The sequence below is a fragment of the Drosophila miranda genome, assembly GCF_003369915.1.
Source record: "Drosophila miranda strain MSH22 chromosome Y unlocalized genomic scaffold, D.miranda_PacBio2.1 Contig_Y3_pilon, whole genome shotgun sequence".
Taxonomy (NCBI): Eukaryota; Metazoa; Arthropoda; class Insecta; order Diptera; family Drosophilidae; genus Drosophila; species Drosophila miranda.
The window spans coordinates 3,790,064-3,803,318 of NW_022881625.1; the positions used below are offsets into that span (position 1 = coordinate 3,790,064).

At 49.6% G+C, this 13,255-nt stretch overlaps 1 protein-coding gene across 1 annotated transcript; it reads left to right on the top strand.

The window, feature by feature from the left end:
• Nucleotides 1-1,079: 1,079 nt before the first annotated feature.
• LOC117194604 (probable cytochrome P450 12a5, mitochondrial) lies at nt 1,080-2,487 on the top strand (the record flags this gene model as incomplete). Its single annotated transcript, XM_033399136.1, has 3 exons — nt 1,080-1,357; nt 1,417-1,864; nt 1,921-2,487. Coding segments are annotated over exons 1-3 (1,293 nt in total), but the record flags the coding sequence as incomplete, so codon positions are not given.
• Between the last annotated feature and the right edge of the window lie 10,768 nt (nt 2,488-13,255).

Consider the following 13,255-nt stretch of genomic DNA (forward strand, 5'->3'; position numbering starts at 1 on the left):
AGTATTAAAATATTTTTGTAGCAGTGACATATCACAGAAGTCTGGATACAAAACATCGTTGCTCTAGCTCTTATAGTCTTTGAGCACTAGGCGCTGAAGGGGACGGACAGACGGACGGACGGACAGACGGACAGACGGACAGACAGACATGGCTCAATCGACTCGGCTATTGATGCTGATCAAGAATATATATACTTTATGGGGTCGGAAACGATTCCTTCTGGACGTTACACACATCCACTTTTACCACAAATCTAATATACCCCAATAGTCATTTTGAGTATCTGGTATAAAAAGCGCTAAAGATTAGCTTGTTTATATTATTATCAGGCCCAAAACTTTTGGCAGTCTACCGACCATTCCATGCCCAATAAATTAAATTTGGCCAAAAAATCTGATGCCATAATTATGGCGATTTATTTGATTCATTTCATTGAGAGTCAGATCAATCATAATACTATATTCCTAAATATTCCGTAGAAGGTATAACATAGTCGATCAAATAGCAGTCTATATTAAAAAAATATGGCAAATGTTTACAATTATTTCTGTTTGGCATTCGCACGCTCCCGCGAACGTGTTTTGGCACTCTCTCTCTCTCTTGTTCTGTTTGTGCTCTGTTATCGGTCAGCTCTTTTTGCAACAAAGCTCTCGCAGGCCTTTCAAATAGCTAGTTAATGGAATGATTTAGCAGTATAGCTCTGGCAGTGAATGAATTAAGTTCCTAGCAAGCAAAATGTTGAAAGTGCGCAGCGGTCTATCTATAATTCAGGCGCAAAAAGCAGCCCTCTCTGTCAGCAGTCCGCTGGTAAATATATAGTATACATATAGATCCGATATCACAGTGATATACGTTTTTAAATCTCTTGTAGCGTTGGCAGACCACAGTAGCTGTAGCAGAGCCCAGATATGATGCAGAGTGGCTACAAGCTCGTCCCTTTGATCAGATTCCTAGTACAACTTTTCTGTCTAATGTTCGGAATTTTATGCCTGGAGGAAAATATAGCAAAATGGACATTGTGAAATTGTTCAAAGCTTTGCAAGACGACTATGGAAACATATTATATTTACCAGGTATGATGGGAGGTACGTCATACCTGATGACTCACAGTCCCAAGGACTTCGAGGTCGTGTTCCGGAACGAAGGAGTGTGGCCGCATCGGCCTGGCAGCGATACTCTTCGCTATCATCGGAAGACTCATAGAAAGGATTTCTTCCAGAGAGTGGAGGGAGCTTTACCCACACAAGGAAAAACCTGGAGCGACTTTCGATCGGCTGTAAATCCTGTCCTAATGCAGCCGAAGAACGTGCGGCTTTACTATAAGATGTCCCAAGTGAACCAGGAGTTTGTGCAACGGTGTGTATGACTGATAATAAATCCCTGTTTACGCTCAAGTATGTTCTCCCCCTTCACAGTATTAAAGTACTCCGTGATATCGATACCCAGGAAGCTCCAGATGATTTCTTAAACGTTATAAATCGGTGGACCCTCGAGTCAGTCTCTGTGGTGACTCTGGACAAGCAGTTGGGACTGCTCAAAGAGTCGGGCGATAACGACCAGGCTGTATTACTTTTCAAGTACCTGGACGATTTTTTTGAATTAACAGCCGATCTGAAGATGAAGCCCTCCATCTGGCGTTACGTTAAAACACCCAAGCTAATGAAGCTAATGAATTCCCTAGATGGCGTTCAAGAAATAACTTCAGCGTATGTAGACGAAGCTATAGAGCGTCTAGAGAAAGAGGCCAAGGAGGGTGTTGTCCGCCCTGAGAGCGAGCAGAGTGTACTGGAAAAGCTGCTCAAGATCGACAAAAAGGTGGCGACGGTTATGGCCATGGACATGCTAATGGCCGGAGTGGATACCGTACGTAGTCTGTTGTTCTCATACTTACCCTTATCTCATACATCCTTTTTTTCCAGACCTCAAGTACCTTTACAGCGGCCTTGCTGTGCCTTGCCAAGAATCCGGAGAAGCAGGACGTACTCCGAGAAGAGTTTATGAAGGTTCTACCCGAGAAGGACTCCGAATTCACTGAGGCATCGATGAAGAACGTTCCCTATCTACGTGCCTGCATCAAAGAGTCACAACGGATCTATCCTTTGGTCATCGGCAATGGCCGATTTCTCAATCGGGACAGCGTTTTGAGCGGATACCAAGTGCCAGCTGGTACCTGTGTGTCGATGGTTCCCCTGAGCTTGCTATCAAGCGAGGAGCACTTCCCCAAGGCTGCTGAGTTCCTGCCAGAACGTTGGATTCGTAACGCCACAGACTCCAACGGGCAATGCCCGGCAAATGACTTGAAGCTGAAGAATCCGTTTGTGTTCTTGCCCTTCGGATTTGGACCCCGGATGTGCGTTGGAAAGCGCATCGTGGACATGGAGCTCGAGCTGCGCATCGCTCGACTCATTCGGAACTTTAGCATCGAGTTCAATCATCCCACGGAGAACGCTTTCCGCTCCTCCCTGATCAATTTTCCCAACAGTAAACACATTTCTCATCCTAAATTATCTTTACAACTGGAAAACCTTGAAGGAACTTATTTGCAGTATAAAGTAGGTGTTTTTTTGGCCGCACGTCAATCAGAATCAACTTGTTTTGTGCTTTGAGGCATGAGGCAAATCAAGCACACAAAATTTTCATTGTGCTTTTCAATTTGTGCCAACACGAGAGGCGTCACTTATCTGTGCGGAGGCATTTTCCTTGAGCAACACATTGTGCAATCGAAATCCTGCACACATCACATAAATTCCTTCCATTCGCGAATACAAGACCCATTCCTATTGGCTGTGGTTGACCCAACCTCCATCAAGGGAGAGATCCTTGAGATGACTGGCGAGCATGTGGAGCAGCTCCATTCAATGTGGTCCCTCATGTTCGAGCCGAAGACATGCGAGGACTTTCTGCACAAACTCAAGGCGCACGCGGATAGTTTCTATACGGATCTGCTGACCGAGTCGCGGGAGAAGCAGGCGGCCATCCTGGATGACATAGCCGCACTCCGAGCCGAGGCCAGCGACCTCACCCGACTCCTCCATGAGACGGTGGACATTGGTCAGAGGCCCGACGATGTGCCACTGATCATATGACAGCTGAAGCTGGACAAAAGCATTGAGCATCTGCACGAGGAGCTCTCGAAACGTCGGGCGGAGATCGGGGAGCTGCTGCTCCAGCAGGAGCAGCTCTGCGAAGAGCTGGGCGCACTGCCGCTCTCTCTACTGGCGGACCCGCTGCCCCTGCCCGATGAGATGGACGGCTTTCGCGCCCATCTCGACAACCTGCGCTCTCAGCGCGCAGTGCGCCAGACGGAGCTGGACCAGCTGCGCAAGGCCATCAAGCATGACATGAAGATGCTCGAGCTGATGCCCCAAACCGATGCAGAGGATCGCCTACTGAACGATCTGAGCCACAATCTAACACCAGAGACACTAGAGCGGCTGCGGCAGATGCGCAACAGTTATGCCGATCTGGTCTGATGAGCTCGTGAGGTGGCTCAAAGGGGGCCTAGCTGAGGCCACCGGACGGGTCGCAGGTTGCGGATAGCGAACGACCTACCTATATACAGGTCATATAGGTAGGTCAGCTGCGAATAATCGGACATCCCTAGGGAGAGTACCGAAAATAAGCAGCCCCGGACAGCCAGCGGGTGTTCGCGAAGTAGCAACACTGACGATGCGCTTGTGGTGCCGCCTCGTATAAGTAGCTCACACACTCCCCTATCCCTACACACTACCTACCCACATCCCAACCCCCCACATTCAGCTCACACCGGGCCGGACTAAGAGTGTTATTCGACCCGTGCCGAGAGTCAGCCTGGCTGGGGGCCCGGTATATAAAACTAGCCCAGTCGTTAACGGAGAGCTCAGGGACTTGGCAGCCCCCTGTTCTAAGTATGCCTTATCCGGGCAACGTGGATCTCTGCCCGGACGGACCGTACCCCTTCTCTGCAGCTCGTGGGAAAAGAATGGAAGAATTTAAAAACAAAAAAAATGAGTCTGGCACTCCCCAAATGCCAACAGGGAGCAATCCCAAACAGGGGAAGGCAGCGGCCCAAAGGCCTGGCCCGACCCGCAAATCAGCAGGGAAAACCTGCGCGGCGGAAGATGCTAGGGAGAGCCCAAAGGGGTCCCATCCCGGTGTCGGGGTGGGTGGTGAATTGGCTCCCAAAATCGATACCTTGGCAGAGTGGCTATGCAATCCTGCGGCTGCTCTGCCTGCTGGTAAAGTGGCGGGTGATGAGTCACCATCTACTAGTGTCCAAGCCAAATCTTTTACATATGCCGACAGAAGGAGTGCTGGCAATATACTCCGTCGGCAGAACGCAAGCCAGATGTCCAGCCCGACGGACAAATGGATAAAGAAGGTTGAGTGGGCCTCGAAGGTGCTGCCGAACTTTGGCAAGGAAGCACCGAAGAAGGAAGCCCCTCAGCCAAAAAGGCAGCGCTCACAAGAGACTCCGGGGCCGACACCGAAGCGCTCCAGAGTGCTGCCTAACACATCATTCGCGCAGATTGCCAGAGAAAGGACGCTGATTGGCGTCCTGGACAAAGGCAGCGCGGACTCCCGGATACCTAGAAACCAGTGGAAGTGGGTGGAAGCGGCACTGGCCGACCGCTGCTTCGAGCTGCTGGAAAAGCAGCCTGGACCCCCCCCCCGTCTGCAAAGACATGGGCTGGTACCAGGGCTGCATAAAAATCGTAGCCTGTGAGGACGAGCGCTCCGTACAGCTGTACAAAGCAGCGTTAGCGCAAGTCGGGGAAGTCTACCCAGGGGCGAAGCTCGTCGCTGTAGACTGGAGCGAAGTGCCCAGTAGACCAAGGGCGAGAGTCTGGGTGCCCGCCTCCATGAAGGAGCCGGAGCGCATCCTAAAAATGTTGCAAAGATGCAACCCCCACCTCCCAACAGCAGATTGGAAGGTGGTCAAAGTTGAGACGACACAGGGCCCCACAAACCAGGCGGTGGTCGTCCTCAACAAAGAGTCGCTGGCCCCGATTGAGGCTGCCAAAGGCGAGCTCAATTTTGGGTTCAGCTCTGTGACCGTAAAGGTCTACAAGTCGGATGTGGCGGCCGAGGCACGTCCTGTCGACAAGCCAGTTGAGCAGGACGCTGCCTCGGAGATCGAAGCACCCGACGATCACACAGAGATAGACCCAGAGGGCTACTCCACCGATGGCACGCTGAGATGCGACTTCGAGGCGATGTGTTGCCACGAGGAAGTCGAGGACGATTCGGATGCCGACATTACAGTGGTGGAGAACACTAAGGATGTCCTTGAGGCTCCTTCAGATCAATCTCCACCACTGTAAGGCAGCATCCGCTGCTCTTATACTCCGCCTCGAAGAGAGCGGAGCAGACGTAGCCCTGATCCAGGAACCTTGGATAGTGGGAGACAAGGTTTGTGGACTAGGGTCGAAGGAGTACAAGATAATTGTAGCTCAACATGAAGGTAAAACCCGCACCTGCATTCTCGCCAGAAAGCACCTTAATATCTTTCTGCTCCATAACTATAGCGATAGCGACAACACGGCGGCAAGCCTAGAGCTGAAAGGGACACATCTAAGGCTGATGTCGTCCTACATGGCCCATGAGGGAAACGATCCTCCCAACGACCTGGTTCGCAAACTAGCCAGCGACAGCGAGAGGTCGGACATAGACCTATTAATAGGTTGCGATGCCAACGCTCACCACACTCAATGGGGGAGCTCGAACACAAATGTAAGGGGTGAGTCACTTTTCAGCTTCATCCTCAACTCAAATCTACTTATTTGTAATCGGGGCAACGACCCCACTTTTATAATTAAAAATCGACAGGAGGTTATTGACATCACCCTAGTGTCTTCCAACCTGTTAGACATAGTCAAGAGTTGGCAAGTCCTTGATGACCACTCTTTCTCTGACCACAGATACATCGAGACCACACTATCCCTCGAGTGTCCGAAACCTAAGGACTATATTAATCCCAGGAAAGCCAACTGGGAAAAATATAGCTCAGCCCTGGAGGACTTACTCCCCTCCAAAGCACCATCATGCCCTGACACAAAAGACGACCTAGATCGCCTAGTGAACAGGTTCACAGAGGCATGCAACAAAGCCTTCGCGGCAGCGTGCCCCTCTAGCAAACCTAGGGGGAAAAAGAAACCCCCCTGGTGGTCAAAACAAATAGACATCCTACGTAAAAGCTGCGGGACCGTCTTCAATAGGGCCAAAAGCGCGAACGAGGAGAGCCACTGGGCAGACTACAAAATCAGTCTGTCACTATATAAAAAGGAAACAAGGAAAGCAAAAAGGGCCTCTTGGCAAAAATTTTGCTCGGAAATTGAGGAAACGTCAGAGGCCGCAAGGCTTCGCAAGATTCTCTGAAAAAATAACCCCTCGGTAGGGTATCTTAAAAGGAATGACGGCACGTGGACTAACTCCAGTGAGGAGTCCCTGCAGATTCTACTAGACACACATTTTCCAGGGTGCACAACCATCGAGACGGCACATCTTCCAGGAGAGGGACCGGTAACCTCGATGGATCACATCCTCACAAAAGGTAACATAAGCTGGGCAATAAACAGCTTCAACCCGTTCAAATCGCCAGGCCCAGACCAGGTAATCCCGGCCCAACTTCAGAAGGCCGGGGATACGGCCATCAACTGGCTACAAGGTATCTTCAGGAAGATACTGGCTGTGGGTACAATCCCGCGAACATGGCTTAAGGCAAAGATAGTCTTCATTCCCAAAGCTGGGAAAGCCTCGCACTCAGCTGCAAAAGACTTTAGACCAATCAGCCTATCGTCCTTCCTGCTCAAAACCTTTGAGAGACTCGTCGGGCTGCAACTGAGGACAACTATACACCCTCAGTTGCTGTCAGGCGCACAGCATGCCTACCGGAAAGGAAAATCCACGGAAACGGCTCTTCATGAAGTGATCTCAGCGGTAGAGAAATCTCTGCATCACAAAGAGTACTCACTCATAGCCTTTCTCGATATTGAGGGAGCTTTCAACAACGTTGTACCGGGCGCCATTACAGAAGCCCTGACTGACCTGGGGGTGGACCGTCACTTGGTGATGCTCTTTGATCAATTGCTCACATGCAGGACGGTGACATCATCGATGGGATCGTCCGCCCAGTCAAGGTATGTCAACAGAGGCACCCCGCAAGGTGGTGTCCTGTCTCCTCTTCTGTGGAACATAGCAGTCAACAAGATTCTATGTGACCTAGAAGGGGGGGGCTGCAATGTCGTGGCCTATGCGGACGACGTGGCGATTATCTTCTCGGGGAAATACCCCCAAACACTGTGCGACTTAATGTCCACAAAGCTAGCGCAACTGTCGGATTGGACAGAATCGCGCGGTCTGGGAGTAAATCACTCAAAAACGGAACTCGTACTATTCACAAATAAATACAAGGTCCCGCCCCTCAACCCTCCAATACTACAAGGATGCAGGCTCTCCTTTAGCGACAGTGCCAGTTACTTAGGGTTGGTAATTGACAAGAAGCTTAGCTGGAACCTGAATGTCAAAGACAGAGTGAAGAAGGCAATGACTGCACTCTACACATGCAAAAAAGCTATTGGGCTAAGATGGGGTATGAACCCAAGCATAGTCCAATGGATATATCAAGCTATAGTTAGACCAATACTACTCTACGGAGTTACGATGTGGTGGCCGGCCCTATCAAAAAGGGCGATCACCAAGCAACTGGGCAAAGTCCAGCGGACTGCCGCCCTATGCATCAGCGGAGCTCTTCGCACCACCCCAAATGATGCGCTAAATGCCATCCTATGCCTACAGAGCCTTGACCTCGCAGGAAAGGAACGGGCAGAAGCAGCAGCAATACGTCTAAGAGACTCAGATCAATGGGTGACACAGTGCATAGGTCACTCAGCCATATTAAATAATAGCAGTACCGTCCCCTCAAAAACAGACTACCAAGTTCCAAGAGAGTACACAGACACTCCCTTCGACACAATCATACCTCACAGAGACGAATGGCTCGAGGGACTCCCAGGCCCAGATGGGGCCATAAACATCTTCACAGATGGATCAAAGCTGGACGACAGAGTCGGAGGGGGAATCTACTCCGAACAGCTAAGCATAAGGCATTCCTTCAGACTCCCAGATCATTGCAGTGTCTTTCAAGCGGAAGTCATAGCAATCAGGGAGGCTCTAGACTGCCTACAAGCGGCTGCCGTCACGGCAACCAAGCTAAACATTTATAGCGACAGCCAGGCTGCGATCAAATCGCTGAGCGCGATTTCCTCGAACTCGGCCACCGTGGCAGACTGCCGCAAATCTCTGCACGAGATGGCTCAGCAATTTGCTATTAGCCTGATTTGGGTCCCGGGCCACCGGGACATCGAGGGCAACTGTATAGCGGACGAGCTGGCCAGATCTGGCACTACAATCCCCCTTCTCCAAGACAAGGAGGATATCTGTATGCCAATGGCCACCTGTAAGCTCATTATAAGGGAGCATTACAAGCGACTAAACAACGATATGTGGCAAACAGTGCCACGATGTCGCACAACTCGGCAAACATGGCCGACCATGGACATGAAGCGCACCTCCGAGCTCCTCAAGTTAAGCAGGAAAAGGTGCAGCGTGGTCACACGTTCCCTCACGGGACACTGGCTAATAGGCACCCACGCTAACAGGCTGGGGGCCCCACATAACGATTTTTGTCGCAGCTGTAGAGACGAGGAAGAGGAGGAGACAGTGGAACATCTGTTCTGCTCCTGCCCAGCTCTCAGCAGAAGAAGGCTACAGCACCTGGGCTCAGCCTTTCTACACGACATCTCAGAGATGTCCAAACTATGTCCCAGGAGGATAGCGAACTTTGTGAGAGCATCTGGCTGGGATAATTGCTGACAGGAAGTCTCACAACGCAGGAAGGAAATGATCCTATGCGGTATCACAACGGGCCGAAACCGGCCTAAGTGTGACGGGTTCCGAGCGAGCCCGGCAGCCGCCTCAACCTAACCTAACCTAACCTATGCCGAGCAGATCCAGGAGCTGCGCTCCAAAATCCATGACATGCGCGAGAAGATCTACGTGCTGTGGGATCGCCTCCAGGAGACGGACGAGAGCGCCATGCGACGAGTGCGCGAGTGCACCGAGAATACGCAGCGCACCTATGACATCCTCCATTCGGAGCTGCAGCGCAGCCAGAACCTCAAGACGTTCATCGAGCAGCTGCGCGTCGAGATAAGCAAGTGGTGGGATCTAACGCTCAAGAGCCAGCAGGAGCGCAAGCGTTTCTCCAACTACTACAATAAGTATTACAACGAAGACCTGTTGGAGCTGCACGAGCTGGAACTGGATGATCTGAAGAGCTTCTACACGTGCAACAAGGAGATTTTCGATCTGTACGAGAGCCGTGCAGAACTTTGGTCCCGCATGCAGGCCAACGAGCCGAATCGTTTCAACAATCGTGGCGGCCAGTTCCTTAAAGAGGAAAAGGAACGCAAGGCCATCACCTCGAAGCTGCCCAAGATTGAGCAGCAGATCACTGAACTGGTGCACGCCTATGAGGCGCAATCGCATGGCCCGTTTCTGGTTTATGGCGAGGACATACTGGAGCTGATGGCTGGCGAATGGGAGAACTATCGGCAGGCCAAGCAGAGCTCAGCCCGCAAGAAGGCCCCGCCCACCACGAGGACGGGCAGCAAATTGATGATGCCACCGCCGGCTGCCGGTTCAACGGCCCCTCGCACGCCCCGAACTTTGAAGAACATGTCCTCAATGTCGACCTCGACAATGTCGTTGCGCAAGACCCCAACAATCCAGCTGATCACTCCCAATATGACCAAGAGCACTGGGAATCTGCACAAGCGACTGAATCCATCAGCAGCCGCCAGCTCTTCGGGGTATCGGACTCCCAACGCCAAGCGCAGCCTCATGAGCTCTCTGAATTCGATACGCCCGTCGCCGTCTACCGCACAGCGGCTGGCCAACAGCCAGCTGAAGGCGTCCAAGTCGCCACTAAAGCGGGTCCGCGTCCTGGACATTGCGTCGCAGCGGGGGATTGGGCAGACGCAGCATTGGCACACGCTCGAACAAGAAGCCACGCACAAAATCAGCGGTGCCGGATACAAGATCGCCCAGCGATTCCGAGTATATGACCGATGAGACCACTGAAAATGACCGCGAAGCCGGGATCTCCTATGAAGAATTGGTGCCCACGAGTCGCTCCTCAGTGCTGCCCGTCGGCGGGGCTCAGCATCAGCGCAATCGCGTGGCTGTGCCACGAATTCGCCATGTCCTCGTAAACCACAATTCGGTGGCGTCGGCCGCCAACACACCGTCAAAGCAGGCGGTCAATCAGGAGGAGAGGCCTCGATTTGGCAATCAATTGAAGCTCCCATCGCCACGTGAAAGTCGCATGTGGCCGAATCCACGATGAGATTATTGGAATTTTTATTTGCGTTTTATGTTTGATTTCATTTTTTGTACCTTTATCTGTTTATCTCTGTTTCATTTATTTTCGATGTTGGCCCAATAAAAATTAAATTACCTTCAAGAAGGACAACCGAACCAAAAAAAAAAACGAGGTGGAACGTTGTGAGTTGCTGCGGACACCGCAACTCTACAGTTATACCCGATACTAGGTTACGTTAGGTTAAGGCGGTAGCCGGGCTACCGGATACTAAGTCAGTATGGCTCTCCTGCGGCAGACGCCGCTAATATTGAACCATACGACAAAGAGTGCGTGCGAGAGAGACAGAAAATCAGTCTGAGCGTGACGTCGGGCACTGCGTAGCCACTGAAAATTGATTTCTTGCTTTTGGCTACAAAAATGATCCGATCTGATCCAGATTCAGCAATCTGATAGATATGGTCATTATCTATGATTCTGCGTTTTTAGTTTTCTCGAATGTGCAATATTGTGGATGCAACAGATTTTCGTTCTTTGTGGGGGCGGAAGGGGGTGGGGCGAAATTCTGAGATATACGTTTCATAGTGAGATCTAACAGAAGTGTGGATACCAAATTTGGTTACTCTAGCCTTAATAGTCTCTGAGATTTGTGGATGCCCCAGATTTTTGTCCTTTGCGGGGGCGGAAGGGGGTTCGGCGAAATTTGGACACGAAACGGTAAAGGTCCGATATCACAGAAGTGTAGATACCAATTTTGGTTGCTCTGGCTCTTATAGGTTCTGAGATCCTTGAACTCATATTTTGCAATTGACAAAACCGACCATGAAACCTGTGTGTTAGAGAGAGACAGAGCGAGAAAAAATGAAATTGTTTTCTTGATTCTGGCTATAATCATTATACGATCTGGTTCAGATTTTGCACTGTAAAAGATATGGTCATCCTCACCGATTCTGCGTTTTTGGTTTTATCGTATCTTTAAAAATGTGGATGCCACAGATTTTCGTCCTTTGTGGTGGCGGAAGTGGGCGGGGCGAAGTTTTGAAATATTTTTGTAGCAGTGACATATCACAGAAGTCTGGATCCAAAACATCGTTGCTCTAGCTCTTATAGTCTTTGAGCACTAGGCGCTGAAGGGGACGGACGGACGGACGGACGGACGGACGGACAGACGGACAGACAGACAGGGCTCAATCGACTCGGCTATTGATGCTGATCAAGAATATATATACTTTATGGGGTCGGAAACGATTCCTTCTGGACGTTACACACATCCACTTTTACCACAAATCTAATATACCCCAATACTCATTTTGAGTATCGGGTATAATAACAAGATATAAACGAGGGGGAACGTTGTGAGTTGCTGCGGACACCGCAACTCTACAGTTATACCCGATACTTAGTCAGTATGCTCTCCTCCGGCAGACGCCGCTAATATTAAACGACACGACAAAGAGTGCGTGCGAGAGAGACAGAAAATCAGTCTGAGCGTGACGTTGGGCGCTGCGTAGCCAGTGCAAATTGATTTGTTCCGTTTGGCTATAAAAATTATCTGATCTGGTCCAGATTCAGCAATCAGATAGATATAGTCCCTTTCTATGATTCTGCGTTTTTAGTTTTCTCGAATGTGCAATATTGTGGATGCAACAGATTTTCGTCCTTTGTGGGGGCGGAAGGGGGTAAGGCGAAATTCTGAGATATACGTTTTATAGTGAGATCTAACAGAAGGGCGGATACCAAATTTGGTTACTCTAGCCTTAATAGTCTCTGAGATTTGTGGATGCCCCAGATTTTCGTCCTTTGCGGGGCGGAAGGGGTGTGGCGAAATTTGGACACGAAACGGTCAAGGTCCGATATCAGAGGAGTGTGGATACCAAATTTGGTTGCAGTGGCTCTTATAGGTTCTGAGATCCTTGAACTCATATTTTTCAATTGGCAAAACCGACCATGAAACCTGTGTGTTAGAGAGAGACAGAGCGAGAAAGAATGAAATTGTTTTCTTGATTCTGGCTATAATAATTATACGATCTGGTTGAGATCTTCCATTCTAAAACATATAGTCATCCTCTACGATTCTGCGTTTTTGGTTTTATCGTTTCTTTAAAAATGTGGATGCCACAGATTTTCGTTCTTTGTGGGGCGGAAGTGGGCGGGGCGAAGTATTAAAATATTTTTGTAGCAGTGACATATCACAGAAGTCTGGATACAAAACATCGTTGCTCTAGCTCTTATAGTCTTTGAGCACTAGGCGCTGAAGGGGACGGACAGACGGACGGACGGACAGACGGACAGACGGACAGACAGACATGGCTCAATCGACTCGGCTATTGATGCTGATCAAGAATATATATACTTTATGGGGTCGGAAACGATTCCTTCTGGACGTTACACACATCCACTTTTACCACAAATCTAATATACCCCAATAGTCATTTTGAGTATCTGGTATAAAAAGCGCTAAAAATTAGCTTGTTTATATTATTATCAGGCCCAAGACATTCGGCAGTCTACCGACCATTCCATGCCCAATAAATTAAATTTGGCCAAAAAATCTGATGCCATAATTATGGCGATTTATTTGTTTCATTTCATTGAGAGTCAGATCAATCATAATACTATATTCCTAAATATTCCGTAGAAGGTATAACATAGTCGATCAAATAGCAGTCTATATTAAAAAAATATGGCAAATGTTTACAATTATTTCTGTTTGGCATTCGCACGCTCCCGCGAACGTGTTTTGGCACTCTCTCTCTCTCTTGTTCTGTTTGTGCTCTGTTATCGGTCAGCTCTTTTTGCAACAAAGCTCTCGCAGGCCTTTCAAATAGCTAGTTAATGGAATGATTTAGCAGTATAGCTCTGGCAGTGAATGAATTAAGTTCCTAACAAGCAAA